This window comes from Danio rerio, chromosome 2 (genome assembly GCF_052040795.2).
Source record: "Danio rerio strain M-AB ecotype USA chromosome 2, GRCz13ab, whole genome shotgun sequence".
NCBI lineage: Eukaryota > Metazoa > Chordata > Actinopteri > Cypriniformes > Danionidae > Danio > Danio rerio.
The window spans coordinates 55117501-55137002 of NC_141022.1; the positions used below are offsets into that span (position 1 = coordinate 55117501).

The 19502-nt window shown below is 36.2% G+C and overlaps 2 protein-coding genes and 2 long non-coding RNA genes across 10 annotated transcripts in view; 2 read left to right on the plus strand and 2 right to left on the minus strand.

Moving 5' to 3' along the window:
* The window catches only part of pigr (polymeric immunoglobulin receptor), a 26320-nt gene extending 18592 nt beyond the window's left edge, over window positions 1-7728 (minus strand). For 5 of the 6 annotated variants that reach the window (XM_087239838.1, XM_087239837.1, XM_087239835.1 and 2 more), the window contains exons 1-2: window positions 7623-7728; window positions 3558-3902 (exon numbers count right to left, since the gene is read on the minus strand). In XM_087239838.1, the coding sequence (XP_087095964.1) occupies window positions 3558-3902; window positions 7623-7671 (394 nt within the window). In that variant the 5' untranslated portion in view covers window positions 7672-7728. 6 annotated transcript variants of the gene reach the window in all.
* The window catches only part of LOC147846532 (uncharacterized), a 252135-nt gene that overhangs the window by 92139 nt on the left and 140494 nt on the right, over window positions 1-19502 (plus strand). The window lies entirely within an intron of this gene.
* Window positions 9949-12669, plus strand: LOC147846534 (uncharacterized). Of its 2 annotated transcripts, XR_015479051.1 has the most exons (6): window positions 9949-10005; window positions 10326-10443; window positions 11386-11512; window positions 11684-11774; window positions 12022-12064; window positions 12162-12669. It is a non-coding gene; the product is annotated as an uncharacterized LOC147846534 (long non-coding RNA). The 2 variants fall into 2 exon arrangements; XR_015479052.1 differs by lacking the exon at window positions 9949-10005 and having other exon boundaries at window positions 10335-10443; window positions 11689-11774.
* dad1 (defender against cell death 1) lies at window positions 15468-18571 on the minus strand. Its single transcript, NM_001100439.1, is given in 3 exon segments — window positions 15468-15657; window positions 16077-16240; window positions 18304-18571. Coding segments are annotated over 2 exon segments (342 nt in total). The 5' UTR covers window positions 18515-18571; the 3' UTR covers window positions 15468-15657; window positions 16077-16109.

The window sequence follows — 19502 nt, forward strand, 5'->3', positions numbered from 1 at the left end:
TTTATTTGTGTGTTTACTGCCCATTGGGAGTGGTTATGCTGTGTGTTTCTCTTTTACTTTTACTGTGTCTCTCTGCCTGCTCACTAGGTAGAGCTGATTGGGCCCAGGTGGTGCTCATTATTGGAGCGTGCTGCAGTAATGCGCTGCTACAAAAGAGCAGTGCGTCTCAAACCACGGAGAGGTTCACTTCTCCCCTGCTCCAGACTCGTGATTGTAGGTGTTTATCTGGTTGATTGTAAAAAGGAGTTAATGGGCTAGTGAGTTCAATTTTAGTTTCTCTGTGTTGAGAAACTTGCTTGTTTTTGCGTTGTGTAATTTTACAGGCAGTGTGTCTGTTTTCTGAGTTGTTATTTAAATACATATATTCTTTTGTGTGTGTGTGGTACGTAAAAGGTAATTGTACTGTTTCTTTGTCTGACTTTTTGATTTAAAAATTGAAGCTGTAGAGAGAGGGTGCCATTTTTATTTTTGTAATTGTTTGACTGTGTTTATTGATAGTAAGGGAGTTGAGGAAAGCCTGTGTTGTTTCATTTCTTTTCTTTTACCTGAAATTAGGTTATTTAGTACTCCTCCTGAGCTAGACCTGTTTTGTTTGTTTTTTTGGTTAATCCTTCTCCTGAGATTTATGCTTCATTTATTGTTTATTGATTTAAGAACCAAATAATAAAATAAGTTTACTCTTGTGGTTGTTTCAAATTTCTGAGGCAGGATTGAAGTGTTCCCTCAATTTGTTTATTTAATTTATACACAATTCATTAATTTGGTCTTTTTTTTTCTCAAATTCTAAATTTTAATTTTCTTTGTTATTTTCCTTCCCCAACCCTAGACCAAAAAGGGGAAGGGACGTAACACTATTATAAAAATAACTTTACATCTTTTTTCCCTCACATGCACTGTGCATCTGATTTATGCATGTGTGTGGCACACGCATAAATCTCAGAAATAAATCACACTGAAGGATTTTTAATGGTCTTAAATAGACTTTGTTATCCTTTAATCAAAATGTAACTTCCTAATGCGTTTTGTTTTTTCGATATTTAAGTAGTAAAAATATGACCAGATGCCTCATGTTTCAACGCTGCGTACGCACAAAAACTTTGCGTATGCCAGGTTTCACGCTCCTGTTTGGATTTACTAACGATGAAATGAACGTAAGAATGTGCGTTGGTCCGCGTCAACTTCATGGCTGTCGTTCGTGCATTTCTTGTGTGTGTTTGTTTTATTTCCATTGGCGACTCCTAGAGGCAATTGTGTTAAATTGCACACTACAAAGTATCTTTGAGCCGTGCAATGGCAGCTGTACGGGACGGGATCATCTGCATGTCTAGCAGGTATCTATACCATGCTGTTGACCAAACATTAAAGCGCAACTTGCAGCGATTGATGGTTTTCCCAATGTAATCGGAGTGATCGACTGCACGCACATTACTACAAAGGCGCCATCTGAAGATGAATTTGCATATGTGAATCAGAAACATTTCCATTCAATAAATGTGCAAATAATGTGATGCTCAAATGCGCTTAACATAATACACAAACTTATTAATGACTCCTACTTGTCTTCCTCGTGATGAAGAGTAGGCAAAATCTGATATGGAATGGGGAAAAAAGACAAAATGGAGTTCATCAGACGCTGGATACGAACCCGGTTCATGAATGATAGTGTCAAAACATGTTGCCATGTGCTTTACGAGCTGCGCTGCTCATGTCTGCTCGACTATCACTCAACTAGCTCATTCTAACAAGGTGTCCAACGAGACCCCACTGTGTTCCCTGCATCAGCTAAATTCTCCCACTCTATTTTTTTTCCTTTTGTTTATAATTCCAGAGGACAAACTTGCAAATAACACCGATTTTCTCTGGTCTACCTCTGATAGGAGCACCTCCAATTCACATTTTGTTTCTCTTCTTGCTTGCTTTTTTGCCAAAGTAGAGTCATTACCATATCTATACTGGGAAGGAGGCAGGGAGAGGTTTTCCGCTCATGCACATGCGCTCAGTTTCACGTTAAGCCGGATGTACAAAGAGAATATGCGTGGGATTATGCGTACGCAGTGTTTCATACATCTGAATTTTTTACTGCATACTCACATTTACAGCTTTGTCCATATGCAATGTTTTAGTATGAACTCAACGCAAGTCTTCGTACATGAGGTCCCAGGGGTTGCTGAATTCACATGAAATTATTGTCAGCTATTATTATAATGGGAGATTTTAGAAATCAGTAAAGAAATGATAAAGTAAATCAGTAGAAATCACTAGCAATTATAGCCTTTAAAATCATTTTAGACTCGTGTAATAATAACGATATTTATTTTCCTAATGCAAAAGTCATACTTGTAATGATTTGAAGTAGTGTAGGGGATTACATAGCCTATTTTATTGTATTATTTTGTACAATAAAACAAATGTCTATTTTATGTTTGTTAGTTTTAAAAGTACACTTTGAAAATCAAAACATGAAACACAAACAACATAAAAAACTCTCAATATGCTAAAATACACTGTCTAAAATTCTCAATAACGAATATGTACAGAAAGGGTTAAATCACATTCTCTACTCGAGCTTTACCTCCCCCAAACATATTTGAACACTGTGACTGACAGCTGCTACGGTGCGTTTAGATGTTCGGTTTTTTTTTTAATCAGCTCTTCAATTAAATTTTATTTATTTATTAATGTTTTTAAATAAGCAAATAGAATATGTGCGGTTCAGCTTTCGCGCTAATAGACTGAATAGAACATGGACGTGTAAAGTCATCTTTCAGCTTAAAGGTGAAATGATCACAGCGACATTCCAAGATGGCTGCGCCCTAGGTCTAAAATCTATAGTAAAACACGCTGTTTTCTGCTAAATGGTTACAATAATTGAGTTTGTTTAATATATTTTCATTAAAGTGTAATCTAGTGTACAAAATAAGGTAAACTTGACTGAGTGCTTCATTTCCCCTTTAAGGTGCTTGCATAAATAGTTATATACTTGCCATTTGGGGGTGTTAAATTAGATCCCCACCAATAATAAAAGCAAATCTACACCATTGCTTTAGGCCAGTGGTCACCCAACTTGTTACCGGAGGGCCGGTGTCCTGCAGATTTTAGCTCCAACCCTAATCAAACACACCTGAACAAGCTAATCAAGGTCTTACTAGGTATACTTGAAGCATTCAGGCAGGTGTGTTGAGGCAAGTTGGAGCTAAACCCTGCAAGCACACCAGCCCTCCAGGACTGAGATTGGTGACCCCTGCTTTAGGTGATCAATTATTTCATGCAAGTTAAGACCAAGACTTTTATGTCAGTATGTTGATGTATCTCCAACTGAAATTTTAGATTAAGTTGGGGGCGGGGCTTTCTTATTGCGCATCATTACCTCATAGCAAACTGACATCAGAGAAGAACCGCCATTCCAAACGCAGAAGCAAATGGTCAGACTTTGACAACAGATTACCAAAACAAACTTTTTTTTTTAAGTGAACTTACACAGAATAATTGTTTACCTAAAGAATAACACTAGCAAAATAAACATTGTGAATTTAGATTCCACCCAGACTTTAACTTACCTTGAACGACGCTGATATAAAGCGAGGCGGTGCTGTCTGACACCCACATCCCACCAAGCTCCACACCGCACCAGTACCAGCCCGAATCGTCCTCCGTCAGGTTGCGCATGTTCACAGTAAACACATGCTGAGTCGGGTCGTCGGCGATCGTCACCTTCCTGTTCCCATTCGGGGCAGATTCAGGATCATCTGTGCGGGCCAAACTGGAGCAGAACTCCCTCATGCGGCCGCTGCACCAGTACTTCACATTGCTGATGTACTGCGGGTTATAGTGGCATGGGACAGTGACGGATCCACCCTCCAGTACAGCTACATCTCCGATTGTAGTCACTGTGCTGTGGGACCCTGAAAAGAGACAAAGATGAACATCAGTTCAGATTGAATGATTTTCAAAGTAGTTGCGTCACTGATGTTTTCACACTGCATGACTATCTGGGGTTGCTTTCAGTCACTGCTGTGTAAGCTGGATCAGCAACAGGGGGTTCACGTTATTCAATTCAATTCAGCTTTATTTGTAGAGCGCTTTTACAATGTAGATTGTGTCAAAGCAGCTTTACATAAATGGTCATAGTAACTGGATCAGGGTAGTTCAGTTTTTAGTGTTTAAGTTCAGTTCAGTTTAGCTCAGTTCAGTGTGGTGTAAAATCATTACTGAGAGTCCAAACACTGAAGAGCAAATTCATCTATGCAAAGCTCTACAGGTCCTGAACCATAAAACCCAGAGGCGACAGCGGAGAGGGACATGACTTTACAGCAGGAAGAAACACCAACAACTTTGCCCAACTATGTCTAACAACCACACATGAGAAATTACACGAAAACGATGTGAGGTCATGTAGTATATCTTTTGTTTCGAGAAAGAAGCCTTCAGTGGGGTAGAAAATGTACTTGGTTTGCTCACATAGCTTTTGAATGGAATTAACCATTTCTCCTCAACCTTTTTGTTTTTCAACCCAGTTGTGGTATTGCTCAGATGACACATCAAACAGACACTGGTTCTGTTGACAAATTTACACTATTTCTTTCTTAATTTCTTGGGTCTAAATAGACCAAACAGAAGAACTTTTCCTCCAACCTCCTGCTGGCCTGCAGATACCCATACTAGAGGATGCTGCTCTCTCGTTGGCTGTAGGCAATCATCAGCGTTATTTTCAGTCAGAACACATTCACATGGCAGGATTTGAATCACTGACAGCTCCAGATATTGAGCGTGCCAAATATCTGACGGGTGTCGGTGACTCATCTGCAATACTCTCAGATGGTGCTTTGATAGTTCACACTGTGTAATTGTTACTCATGTGAACGAGCACTGATTTGCCTGTGATTTCAGGTATTTGTCTGCGATTTCTCAAATCCTGTCGGAAAGTCAAATATGGGGCTAAAATCATGCAGTCTGAACTCGGCAGTGGGGTATGATTCTCGCTTAGGGTGCGATAAGTCCCAGATTCAAATCCCGGACGAGCCCCCATTTATCTTACGGTCCACACTTAAATAATACTTGTGATTTTAAGCAAGCGTAACAAACAATGGCCAAATTTCTCCAAGTGAATTAATTATTAACAAAGTATTCAGCAAAACAATCCAAAATGACAAGAGATTGGGAGCTCAACAACATGTATAAAAGAAATAACCAAACAAACCTGAAGGAGGTTGGGACTACTAACTCCAAACTGATCTAAAAAATAAATAAATAAATACAAAGGAGAACAAAACAGAGCCGTCAATGACTTGTTGGTGTTGAAGAAATGAGCACGAGAGATTCGCTTTCTTCTGTTTTAAAGCCTCACATCACCAAATCAACCAATAGAAAACAGAAAACGTAAAATCCACCTTAATTGTAATGTGAGATTGGAGCGGGAATGGATCCTTTTCACACGTGTAATGGTCATCATAATTTCATATTCTTAAATGTTTTTAATATTCTGATTTTTAAAAAACAACTTATGAAGATTGATTATTATATCATCTTTGCATCAAATAACAAAACACGAATTGTGGCTTATCAGACGTGTTTTTAATCCAGTCTCTATGGGGGCAGCACAGTAAATGTTAAATTATTTGACATTATTCTCGTGCTTTTATGCGTTATTGTTCATGCTTTTATCAGCAGCAGGGTGGATTACTGTAATGGACTCCTCACTGACCTTCGCAAAAACACAGTCTGATAGTTGCAGCTCATCCAGAACGCTGCGACCAGGATTCGGACCAGAACCAGGAAATCAGAGCACATCAAACCTGTCCTCAGGTCTCTAAACTGGCTCCCAGTAAAATGCAGAATAGATTTTAAAGTATTATCACTTATCTATAAATCCCTAAATGGGAAATCCCTCAATACACAACAGATATGCTCAATGAATACAAACCCAACAGATCACTCAGATCTTTAGGATCACATAAACTGGAAATTCCATGAGTTCAGTAAAAGCAGGGTGAATCTGTCTTCAGCTACAAACAGCACCCGCTACTGCTGGAATCAGCTTCCAGAAATGATCAGATGTGCTCCAACATTAGCCACATTCAAATCAAGACTGAATACATCTGTTTAGCTGTGTCTTTACTGAATGAGCACTACATCCGACAGATGGCGCTAGTATGTCTTTCTTTTCTTTTTCATTCCTATAAAACTTGTTTTAACACATTTTAATCAGTTATTAATCATTTTAATAGATTTTTCATTTTCTTGTTTCTTTTATTCTTAATGTGTAAAGCACTTGGAATTGCCATTGTGCACGATATGAGTTTGCCCGGCCCCTTGCCATAGTTTAAATTAAGGTGTTGAATAAATCATTTTTACAAATATTATTAGTGATATAAGTTTTAGATTATGATTAGGGTGTATTGGAGGGTTATACAATAATCAGGGTTACTAATATATATATATATGTTTTTTTTTTTTTTTTACTTGATAATTAAGTTAATAATTTCATTTAAATTAAACTTAACCAATATTAAAAATGTACAATAACAAAACATTAAAGTATCACCAATTTAAAACAAATAAGGGGAAAAAAAACCTGGGTTATTTCTAACCTAATTGGGTAAAATATATACAAACCCAAACGTTGCTCCTACAATGTGAAAAAAAAAATACTGGTTGCCTTAAATTTAAGCTGAATCTAATTAAGTTTATGAATCAATTCAACATATAAAAATTAAGTTAGAACATGATTAACTTAGTCATAACAGCGTGTGTTTTTAGTTAATTGTAACTTATTAAACTAAGTGATCATATAATTTTTACAGTGTATTAATTGAATAAAAAAATGGGTTTGTCTGCAGTTACACCCAGAAGTGGATTGAAATAACCTGGCATTTTTGTACTTGCATGTTGTACTTAAAATAAAACCAGCAATAGTTAATCACTGATATTGAACAAACATGAAAACAAGATGACTGCCAAAAAAAAGGCATTGGTTTAGTTTAACATTCAACTTAAAAGCAGATGTTTTCTGATTTCTGCTTTACTCGTATACCAACACAAAACTAAAAAAAAGTTAAATGTCACAAAATTACATTTTATCATGATTATAATAGAAGTAGACTTTTTTTTTTTTTGCCAAAATTCAGTTGTTTTGCTTTCATAATCATTATATTCCAGATAATTAGACCCAAAAAAAATTGCATAAACTCCCCACTATGACTGCATAAAATGGCTGATAGGCCTGTTTTGCATTGTCCAATTATTTATTTTCCTTTTGTCCTGCAATTTCTTCCAAAAAAAGCATAAAAAAATATACAAAAACTAAACCATTTGGAAAACTAAAAGCACGCATTTGGAAAAATGTTATTGGACAACAAACCAACTGGAAGAACAACAAAACAACTGGAGGAATTTAGTACACACAGTTTCCATTAAATAAAAACTGACTCAGAATTATTTGACATTGAGTTTTAAAACTGCAAACATTACAATATACCATTAAGAAGAGAGGAATCTTTACTTGTTGCCTAAACTGCTATAAATTTGTATTCCTGAATGTTTTGAACCACCCGTCGATAAAACAGCTTCTTGATAAAAGGGCGTTTTACCATCCGTATTTAGCCAAAGGAATAATAAAATCTCACCTGGCAGTCCACCAAGAACAAGAGCGGTCAGAAGCAGCGGAAGACTCATTGTTGAGGTCGAGCTGATAAAGCATGGAGTCCCTCGCTCCTGCAGACAGCTGTTTGTGAAAGAATATTTCAGTTCACTCTCACTTCCGTCTGCTTAAACTATGTCCAGATGTGGGAGTTTGATTTAACCGTTTGAACTCCACACTGGGAATGTGTTCAGCGCAGTGCTATTGAGGCAAAGGATTGTAAAAAGTTAACAAAATGAATAAGGAATCTTTTTGGACACTCTGAGGACTGCAAAAAAAAAAAAAAAAAAAAAGTTATTTCTTCATTCTAACACTCTATGAAATGAAATCAAACAATGGTTTTTCTAGTGTGCATCTTGTTTCATTTAGTTAAAAAATAGGCTGTTTTTCAATGATTTCACAAGGGATTTTTAAGCAATTAAACTGATTACAAAACATATAGGATTGCACACAACTCATTCATGTTGTCCCAACACAAATAGATTACGTTAGCATAGCAAATTTAAGTGGATTGAAGAAAATAAAAATTCAAAGAAAAAAAAATCTACAGAATTGTGCTGTTTCAGCTTAAATAAGTAGTTTGAACAAGCAGCAATAATCTCATTTTGTGTATATTTAGAACAAAAATATTTAAAGTAGATGTTACCAGGGTATACACATGAATCCGAGAATAAATTAAACTCCTTTTTAGGACCCTTTCTATAGCTACATTTTAAAACCTTATCGCCACTTTCAACCAGTAACATTAACAACATTACGGTATATTTTTCAATACTGATAGTAAGCAGGGCTTAACATTAACACCCGCCAACCCGCCAAATTCGGGTAGATTTAAACTACGACAGGTTAGACCAGGGGTGTCCAAACTCGGTTCTGGAGGGCCGGTGTCCTGCATATTTTAGTTCCAACCCCAATTAAACACACCTGAACCAGCTAATCAGGCTTTTTCTAGGTATACTAGACTTCCAGGCAGGTGTGCTGGAGGAAGTTGGAGCTAAACTATGCAGGACACCGGCCCTCCAGGACCGAGTTTGGACACCCCTGGGTTAGACAGTCACTCCCATTATAGCCACTTGGGCTGGTTAACCACAATTTAAAAATTATTTTTTCTTAAAAGCAGAGTTCGACTATAAGAATGACCCAATATGCGTGCAAATGTGATCTTAGAATCGTAAAACAGCATGAGTAACAAAAAAAATTGTATTCGCTCGAGCAATTGAAAGCAGATGAATACCGAATGAGAGGATAATCACGCTAACAGCTGATGTGATGCGTGCAACTTTAAAGCGCGTGCGCGCTCTTGTCTCCTTGCTTGAAGCCATAGGCTTGAAGCAACCGTGCCTGGAACGCAACTGTGATTTCAAAATAGTCAGACAAAAAAAGTTATGCAAATGCACCCACAGTCTTGCTGCTTTCAAGAGCTCCAAATAAGTATTTTTGTAAGCAGCACCGGTTGCTTTCACTTTGAACAGATTATTAATTGGCCTTAACCGTGTGATCATCCTTTCATGATCACACAGTATGTTTCTCACCTGCTTTTCTTTTGCTTCTGGATGTTTTTGTTAATTTGGTTTAAGTATCTTTTTTCTTTTACAGCAACATTGCTTTAATATGAGATTAATTCTCCATTTATGTGTAGTTAACTGGTGATCTGAGAGACCGTTAGTAATGACAGGTTACTTTTTGATACATGACTATAATTATTTTTAAAAGTCAATTGTTTTTCTTTTTTTTTTTTAAGAAACAATTTGTTAAAAAAAAGTATAGTATACAGCTTTATTTTATTAACGTTTTGACACGTTTAAAATTTGTGGCTAAGAAATAATTATAGTTTGGAGTGGTTAGTGATAAATTTGGTAAATCCTTAATTTTGAGTTCTGAAAAAAGTGAAATAAAAACGAATTGCAGTATAACACTATAAAACCATGATCCATGCTCTTACACGACACACAAAATGTGAAATGAATGAGAAGGCATGTGGACAAAACAAAATCTAAATCAAGTAATTTTAACATGTCAAAGTCATATTTATGCATATAAAAATATTTTTACAACAACAAAATTATGGCTAGTGAAAATCCAGAGTGGCTAGTAATGTTGGAAAACTACTAGCCACTGTACACAGCAAATTCATCAGAGTTAAATTCTCGGTGTTGAAGCATTTCAGAGTAAAGTGTTGACGTTAAAGAGTTAGATTTTGATAAATGAATATAATAAGAGTTAGAATTGATTTTATTCAGTGCGAAATCAAGGAGTTATCTTTTTTACACTTGGTGGTGTTATTTCCAACATCCGGGAATTCATGCAACCACAGTCACTGAAGAATTTTCCAGACGCCATTTTCCATCTGAAGTTTAGAACAGCAACTGGTGAGTCAAACTACCTAAATGTTGGTATTTTACTGACTTTCTTTAAGGAAATACAGTTGTAAACATATTGTTAAGTTAATAATTTTAGAATGTAGTGACAATTTTAATCTTCTGCGGTTCATTCATGGTCGTTTGTGTATCTAGCTTAACTGCATTACTATCGACTTCTTTTCAAGAATGTTTTTATATGTGCTCACGCATACATAGTGCATAAAAACATCAAATGTACATGTTCAACACATTTCTGTCACGCTTAATGCCATTTTGTGCGTTGTTACCCATCTGTAAAATAAAATCGACACTTCTCCTTTAATTCGAAGCAAACCAGCGAGGGAATCCCCGGAGCAGCCTAACGTTAGCCTAAGTTACTCTGCCCGGATGCTAACGGCAACACAGGACGGTTTCCATAAGCTCTGGAGAGTTTCTAAAACATATCTGGTGAGTAAATGAACATATGCTTACTTGTAAAAGGCTTCCTGACTAAATTCCTGACTAATTTGGTTATTTTAAACACCGCAGCCCTTTTAAACTGGTTCATTCGTGGCCGTCTATATACCGTTAGTCCATAGACTCGCGTGATAACGTACGCTTGAATTATATTAAGCGTTGACAACCATTAAAGTCGGAATGTTAACATTAATGTCTTTAAATGACCGCGTTTGCACTTTCTCAGACATTTGACGTTACAGAAGTCTCCCGGAAGTTGCGGGACTAACGTTAACGTTATCCCGCAAATGCACAGAGACTCCCAGATGCCTAAGTAGATGCCCGCAAATGAATGATAATCTTCCGGAAATCGCGCGTCTCCCGCCCGGTCATTAAACACTTTGTACACCCCTCTCCACCGCATCCCTCCCAGCTCTTCAGGTACGTCGCGCGCAAGTCACCCCCACCGCTCTTTAGGTACGTCGCGCGCAAGTCACCCCACCGCTCTTCAGGTACTCATCTCTCCCGCTACCTCCCGCAAATCAACTCTGTATCCCCCGAAAATTACTTTTCCCAACTCGGGATGTCTGACGTTAGTAAATTAGGCTATTTCTGTAGTCAGGAACATCTTAGTCAAGCTTTTTCTCCCGCATGATATTGTGCTTAAAACTAGGCTAAACTTAGCATGTACTGTACACAACATTTCCGTTTTATTAAAGACAATTTAGTGCGTTGTAAACAGCCACCTGTCTGTAAAATTAATCAACTGATTCATATTTGAGCAGCCTAATGATGATACAGGTTTGATTTGTAGATTTATTATCAATAATCAACATCTGAATCAAAATATATCTGAAAAAGTGTGAGGCATACTTTGTGATGTTCATCTCTCCTTTTTATCTGAAGGTTATGCATATGTGTTAGATACTAATGTTTTGTTGTTTTTTTTAACAGCCACAGTTCTCTATACAATAACACAAGACCCTGTGACGGTGGCTGATTAGAGACGGATGGTGTATTTCCAGAGTTGGTGAAATGACCAAGCACACCTTCTTGGTCATATGTTGTGATAATAATGAAGGTATGTTTGATAAAGTTCTGTATTTGTTTCACAATAAGCTGAGAGGGTATTAGAGCATTAGAGAATAACAAATGACATGAAGGTGATAAGTTTTGTATTGTGGGTGAACTGTTACTTAAATAATGTTTTGCTCTTTGCTTTGCACTTTTCCTCTTCTGCTTATCCTAATAGTTAAGATTATATTTGGACCTGAAACATCTGCTAGACTCCAGGAAAGGTGGCGTCAATACTGGACCTGAAAGGGCCCAACAAGTTGAATCTGGTAAAGAAACACGCACACACACACACACACACACACACACACACACACACACACACACACACACACACACACACACACACACACACACACACACACACACACACGTGTTGTGTTAAATTCAGGATTCTGGACAGACAGCTGCCTGTTTTTCCAGTTCTAGTCATAGTGGTTAACCTAATTGTTTTTGGAGATCCAACAGTGATGTATGTGTTTTTTCTACTTTTCCATATCCTGTCACCTCAACCAGCTGGGAGAGTCAAGTTGTGGATCATCATGAAGATTTTCAAAAGGTGAGTTTAGATTTCTTGAATGTTTTATTTACTTTAAATGTTCTTTTAAATATATCATAGAATTTGATTGCAATTTGTTTTCAAACATTTATCTTAGTCATGCTGGAGTCTTGAAGAGTTCTTAGAAGAGCATCACCCTATATCCGTGCATCAGGAACCACCAGACGAGCGATCAGCAGCTACTACATCGTCATGGATAAAAAGGTCATCCTGTGGCTGGGAAGCACATCTTTCACAGGACATGCTTGATGAGATTTCCTAGCTCCAGTTTGTTTTCACACAAGTTTCCAGCATTTATACCTTCATTTAAACTGCTGTGTTTGATATGGAGGACCAAGGAAACACCAGAAGTGAAAGATTTGCACGCCAAGTTGTTTAAAATGTAATTTCAGAAGAAAACTATGCGTTCAAAAGAAAACTGATGAAACATCAAGTTTGGACCAAAGGACTAAAACAGCCTTTTTGAGCACTGGTCATACATATTTTGTTGATACTGTCTGTACTAATAAAACATTTAAAGCATATTTGACATTGTTGCATTTTAAAAACTGAATGAATTGTTGAAGTGGTGAATGTTTTCAAATAAAATGTTTTTTCTTTTGTAATTTACAGTCTATTTGAGTTTTTTACCATATTTACACTCAAGAGAGTTGAATAAAATAATATATTACACCAGGCGGTGTTAAATATAGTTACATTTTTTAACTCTGCCCAGAGTTAAAATTAACCCTTACTTCGGTGTCAATGTGCCAACCCTATTGAAAGTGTTGATTTAACTCTGTTTTGAGTGGACCCCATGAGACACTTTCAAAGTGTTGAAATTAACACCCATAGAGTTGTTTTGGGTCCCCATATTTTGCTGTGTAGCCGGTGATCAAAAAAAGTTAAATAAAAGGAAAAAAATCTTTAACCTGTATGCAGAAGCAGCCATAAGAAAAGCAGTACCAGAAGGCATCGAAAGCGGAGTGAAAATTGGTAGCAGGAACATAAACAACCTTAGATATGCTGACGACACCACCCTACTGGCCAAAAGCAGAGAAGATCTGGAGCGACTCATCCTGAAAGTGCAAGAAGAAGGTGGGGTTGCACCTGAACATCACGAAAGGAAGGTGATGATGACCTGAGCATGAAAGATGCAACAAAAGATCCACAATGAAGAAATGGAGACAGTACAGGACTATACATTCCTTAGTTCCAACTTCCAAGAGTGACTGAAATGGAGACACGACACCTGAAATCAAGAGACAGTTAACCTTTGGAGGGAATGCAATGGTGAGCATGAATGCTATCTGGAAAAGACGTCAGATGAGACTGATTCCTGAAAGAGACCAGTGACAGACGAGCCCAGCACTGATACCACTGATACCGTGGGCCAGCCTGAACACCTGCCAGTGACCTACTCACACTTGCAGCTTCACCAAGATGGACGCCCAGCGTTCTCCAGCCTCCGGCACCTAGACTGCAGCTCTGCACAAGAAGTTTGGCCAAAAAGAGAAATGGCCGTGCCCAAGTGAGCCTGATTTCTTTCAATTTTTTTTCCCCCTTTACTTTTGTCAAGTTTGTTTCTCGTCACCGTCTTGCATGGTGTGGTACTTATGAAGCTGCACACCGATGGATTTGCTCTTTAGTGTTTGGACATTCAGCAGTGAATAATAAACCACACTGAACTGAACAAAACTAAACTTCAACTCAGAAAACTGCACTGACACAGTTTCAATTTACTAGAACTTCTATGTTAAGCTGCTATGACACAATCTACATTGTAAAAGTCCTATAGAAATAAAGATGAATTAAAAGTTAGGTTATCAGCACTGCAACTAAAGCTAGGCTAGTCAACGCAACTGTCTTCCCCATGGCAATCTATGGCTCCGAGACCTGGATGATCAAGAAGAAAGACAGATGAAAGATCGACGCCTTCGAGTTGTGGTGCTGGAGGAGACTGTCGTGCATCAAGTGGACAGCTAGAATCCTCAACAACGAAGTCCTAGGGTGCATCAAGCCAAAGGACTGATCCTATTTTGGCCATGCGTAGCAATTAACTCGAAAAGACAGTCATGCAGGAATGGAAAGGACACCCAGGAACTCTCTGGCTCGATACGGTCAAATCAAATATGAGAAAATACTGCACTGATCTTGACATTTCATGGCCAACTGCTTTTTTTTTTTTACTAAAAAAATTGGACAATTCCATTTTTATGATTTCAGAAACAATAATAATAAAAAAGATCTGTTTATGTGAAATTATGCTCAGGGTTCAACGCAGAGTTTCAAGCCAGTAGTTCAGATTTTTACTTGCCCTGACAAAATTTTCATTAGCCCCACAAAAAAAAAAAAAAAAAAAGAGAAAAGTTCATAAGGTTAATAATAAAGTTAATAATAGCCACATATTTTAAATGTCTCAAAAGCCAAACACTTCAAATTAATAATTTTCTATATCCGGGACCAGGTCATATCCTGAGCTGCTGCTGCGCTGATGGTCATGGGGAGTGGAGAACATGAGTCTGATTCCAGCGACGCTCCAGGGACAGACGAGTCTTCACTGAGGCCATCTTCCAGCCTCCACCGCGTTGACTGAAGCTCTGCACAAGACTTTTGGCCAGCGGAGAAATTAAAATGGTCGTGCCCAACTGAGTCTGGTTCTCTCAAGGTTTTTTTTCTTCACTCCTATCAGTTGAAGTTTTTTTTCCCTCTCCGCTGTCGCCACTGGCTCCCATGGTTCAGGATTGGTAGAGCTACGCATCGATGAATTTGCTCTTCAGTGTTTGAACTCTCCGTAATGATTTCAAACCACACTGAACTGAGCTAAACTAAACTGAACTTAAACACTAAAAACTGAACTACCCTGATCCACTTACTATGACCATTTATGTGAAGCTGCTTTGACACAATCTACATTGTAAAAGCGCTATACAAATAAAGCTGAATTGAAATGAATAATAAATAAAAGTGAAAATGTACACTTTAATTTTGACACCCACATAGTCACTATATATATCGCACACTGGCCCTGGGCCATCAGGCAGTCCTTATTGTCGAGCCTTGATGCTACACAAAACATACCTGCATCTAAACTAAAACACTATTCATATGCATATTAAAAACAGGCAACTCTCTTCCAGCAGGTGGCGCCTTTGCAGCAAACAAACCCACGGGATGTAAAATTTAGCAGGACTTTTATTGATTTCATAAAGTACACAGCACCCAATTTTCACTGATTAAATTTAGCCAAACTTTAGAATACATTGCATTATCAAAAATGACACACCATTTAATAGCATTTAAGAGTTCTATAATACTTTCTGAAGGCCTTAATTTTTTATTTTATTGATTTAAAAATAATTACTTTTAAAACTCCGGGAACACCCTTGTTAAATATAGTAAAACACAATTCGAATCACCAAAATGTGTTTTCAAGGCATTTATTTTGTTTCCATAACTTTCAGTAAGTTTTACAAAAGTAGAAAAATTAAGGATGAAGACAGGAACTCATAGCTGACAATTCTGTCAAAGCATATACATTAACATTGAGAGAAGCGCAGGCTGTTGTGTTTGTAGTTGATCTGTTCTTGAGCTGAAGCGTTTGGTCTTCATTTCTGTGGAAAAACAAACATGATTGATTAAAGGTGTTTGCAAACTTCCAGAGCAGTTAATCTGGAGTTACATATGAAATCTACAGAGAGTTGACATGTAGGCATGATTTTTGGATGAAACTATGGTAAGAGACTTACTTTTGCAATTGAATTTTAGTCGACAACTATGCATAATTATTTCAAAACCAATATTTATGATGTCATACGTTTCATTTAAATAATATGCATATAAATATACTTCATACACACGCCAATTCAAATATATTTTATATAACATACGCACATATGAATATATTTTATATATCATTTTACAACATTATCAAATTATTCAAAATCAACCTGTAAATTAAATAGATTTATGCTTCAGAGAAAAATTTTGTATCACATTAACATCATATTAATTCATGTAATTGTACACGCACCAGCTGTAGAGACCGCAGAGCAGAGAGTCTCATTCAGCCCACAAAATTGACCACCACTAGATGGAGAACAGTGTGAGCAAAAAGGAAATCAGCGAACGCTCTTTCAGGAGAGACCGTGAGGAAATCTCCTTTATTCTGAGGGTTGATCTGGATGCGAAGACACACTGAAGAAAAAAAAAAGACAATAATTAGCAACATGTTTAATTATACTCTATAACTGCACCATGACATGCTCAGACAACCCAAACCTGTAGAGTTAAAGGAAAAATTATATATAAATACATACCAATTTCACCAGAGTAATGGTTACTGTGGTACACAAACAATTTATGTTCTAATAATGTTTTTGTAATTTTTTTACTCTCAAAAGTAAGTTGTTTTATATACAAAAAAATAATGCTGCGTTAATAAATCCCTTTATATAAGGACTAGATTTACTTTATAAAATGTATTTTCAGTCCCTCCATGCAAGTCCCCTCATTTGCATTTGATGTAAAAAAAAAAAAAGACTTTACAAGATATTTGTCCATTTTCACAGTAAAACACTAAAATCTAAGCAATAATAAGTTAAAGAAATCTATAACAAATAATCAAATCATCATCAAATTGATAATCAAATTAGAAAGGTTTACAATTTTGCTCATTTGCTACTTTATATTGAATAAATGTTAACCAATTTTTTTACAGACTACATGTGATTTTTTATTTTAATAAATTTTTATTTACCAATTTAGTTCTTTCATACTGTTTTACATTTATTTATCATAGTGCATTTTTATTATTAATAGCTATATTTTTTTACAATAATTTTATGCACTTTTTCTTAACATTTAAATTGACCCTCTAGGCAGGGGTTCAAATGTGAAAACCACTAATATAAGGATTTTATTACCAATATAAAGTATATTTTTAGTTCTTTCATTATTTTATATAGTTAAATGGTTCTTGAGGTCAAAAAAAGAGAGAGCGATTTAAAAGCAAAACACAAATATAAGCAAATAATGCCATAAGTTAGAAGAAGTCATCATTTTAGGCTGTGAATTATATATATATATTTATATTTATGTTTTTTTTTTTTAAAAAGTCACAGCAAAATTCTGGAGGGACTGGTTTATACCAGACTGTAAAAAGACAGGTATATACTTAAGTGTATAATTATTTGGTCATAAAAAGTAATTATCTGAGCATAAACTTTCCAACATTAAATACATTTTCAGATTGAGGTACAGTTGGATTTATATTCACGCAATCACACTTTCTCCTTGATAATCTAATTCAGTAAAGTAATGTTTGCAAATTCAAAATAGTGAAATCATATCTTCCTACAGTACATACGTGGACAGCACATTTTAGCTCTTAAGTGGCTTTTTAAAATACTTTGAATGTTTTATATTTTGTTACAGACATACAGTGTCATCCTGCAACTGTTTTGCAGCATATGAAATGTCCAAAACACATTTTTAATTTTCCAAAATTGAAAAAAAAAAAAAAAAGGTTTCTGTCTGATAGTGAAAGCAAGTTCAAAAATAAAACTATATATGTTACATATGCATTAAAAACATTCAGGAACAGGTGTTTTATGCAAATTCGGACCACGAGTTCACATATATGGACAATATTTTTCAATAAAAAAACATATTAAAAGATTATACTTAGATTTGTATTCTAATTATGTTCCAATAAGCCCAAATCGCAAAGAGAAATAAAAAAAACATGTAAATAAAAGCACTTTAGGCCTTAAGAGGTTATTAGCAGCCAATGATTATTAAAGTACACCACTGTCCACAGTCAATTGAATAGTGCTAATGTTGTTTTCAAGTAATAGATGTGATTCCAGACCGAATTATCTAAATACCACGATAAACAGTATAGGGAGCGTGTCACAAGTTGTCATCGTTCAAAAATGAATGTGCCAATATAGAACCAAGTTTAACTCAATTACATTTACATGGAGCACCCAACATATTAAAAAAAAAAAAATAATAATAATAATAATAATAATAATTATATATATATATATATATATATATATATATATATATATATATATAAAGATTCATTTTCCCACATTAAATACATTTTCAGTCCCTCCAGTATTTTGCGATTCCAATGATTCTTGATTAGCATGATTAGCATTAATGCAAACTGAACAAAAATCAACAGTTCTACACATTGAAAAACTACATACATATGGTATATGTGATAAAAATAAAAAAAAAGTACATACCAGCCAGTATGAAGGACCCCACACATGAAATGAAGCCAGATAAGAAGCTGTTGAAGGGGAAGGTTCCCACCAGCAGACAGTACAAGAACTGGAAGACTCCGGTCAGCAAAATATACAGCAGATACGCGTCGATGACCTTCAGCTTAGTCAGCGTGCTGCTTCTGTATTCCTCTACAAAACGCGATATGACGGAAAACACCGAATTAGACATGATGTCTGCTGGAAATGCGCACAGACACCTGAAAATCCAAGCAGCAAGGAAATGAATGACGTGTATCAGAGAGAGGCAGAGGTGCGTCCTCTAAATATTCCCCACTGGAACCGCAGCTGAATTTTAGTTCCGGTGCTCGTGAAGCGTTTGTGTTTGATGTCATCAAATGAAACATAGAAGGCAGATGCGAGTATATATTTACTAAAAACAATACTTTATTGACTTTGTTAATTTTTTACTCTTTATTAAAGAAAATAATTACGTTAACACATATTTTACATTAGACTAAATGTGAACTTTACTTTCACATTTTTAAATACTGTAACTTTTTAAATACTATTTTACATTTGTTTCTCGTAGTACATTTTTATTTTATGAGAATTATTTTAAAAATATTTTTTTATATATTAACTATGTCATTCTTTTATAAACTGTACATTTTTAAGACATTTACATGGTTCAACTTGGACATTTTTTATTAATTTAAAATTTTAAAATAATATATATTTTCAGTCTCTCCGTGTTTTTTTTCGAGTATAATGGTTCTTGGGGAAAAAAAAAACAAATATTTAAGCAAAAATGCCATAAGTTTTAAGAAAATTCATCACAAATCATCAATTTAGGCTGCAAATATTCATTCATTCTTTTTCTTTTTGGCTTAGTCCCTTTATTAATCTGCGGTCGCCACAGCGGAATGAACCACCAACTTATCCAGCATTAGTTTTATGCAGCGGATGCCCTTCCAGCTGCAACCCATAACTGGGAAACACCCATACACAATCATCCATTACGGACCAATTCACCTGTACTTTGTCTTTGGACTGTGGGGGAAACCCGAGCACCCGGAGGAAACCCATGCGAACGCAGGGAGAACATGCAAACTCCACACAGAAACGCCTACTGACCCAGCCGAGGCTCGAACCAGCGACCTTCTTGCTGTGAGGAGACAGCACTACCCCCTGCGCCACCGGCTGCAAATAAATATTAA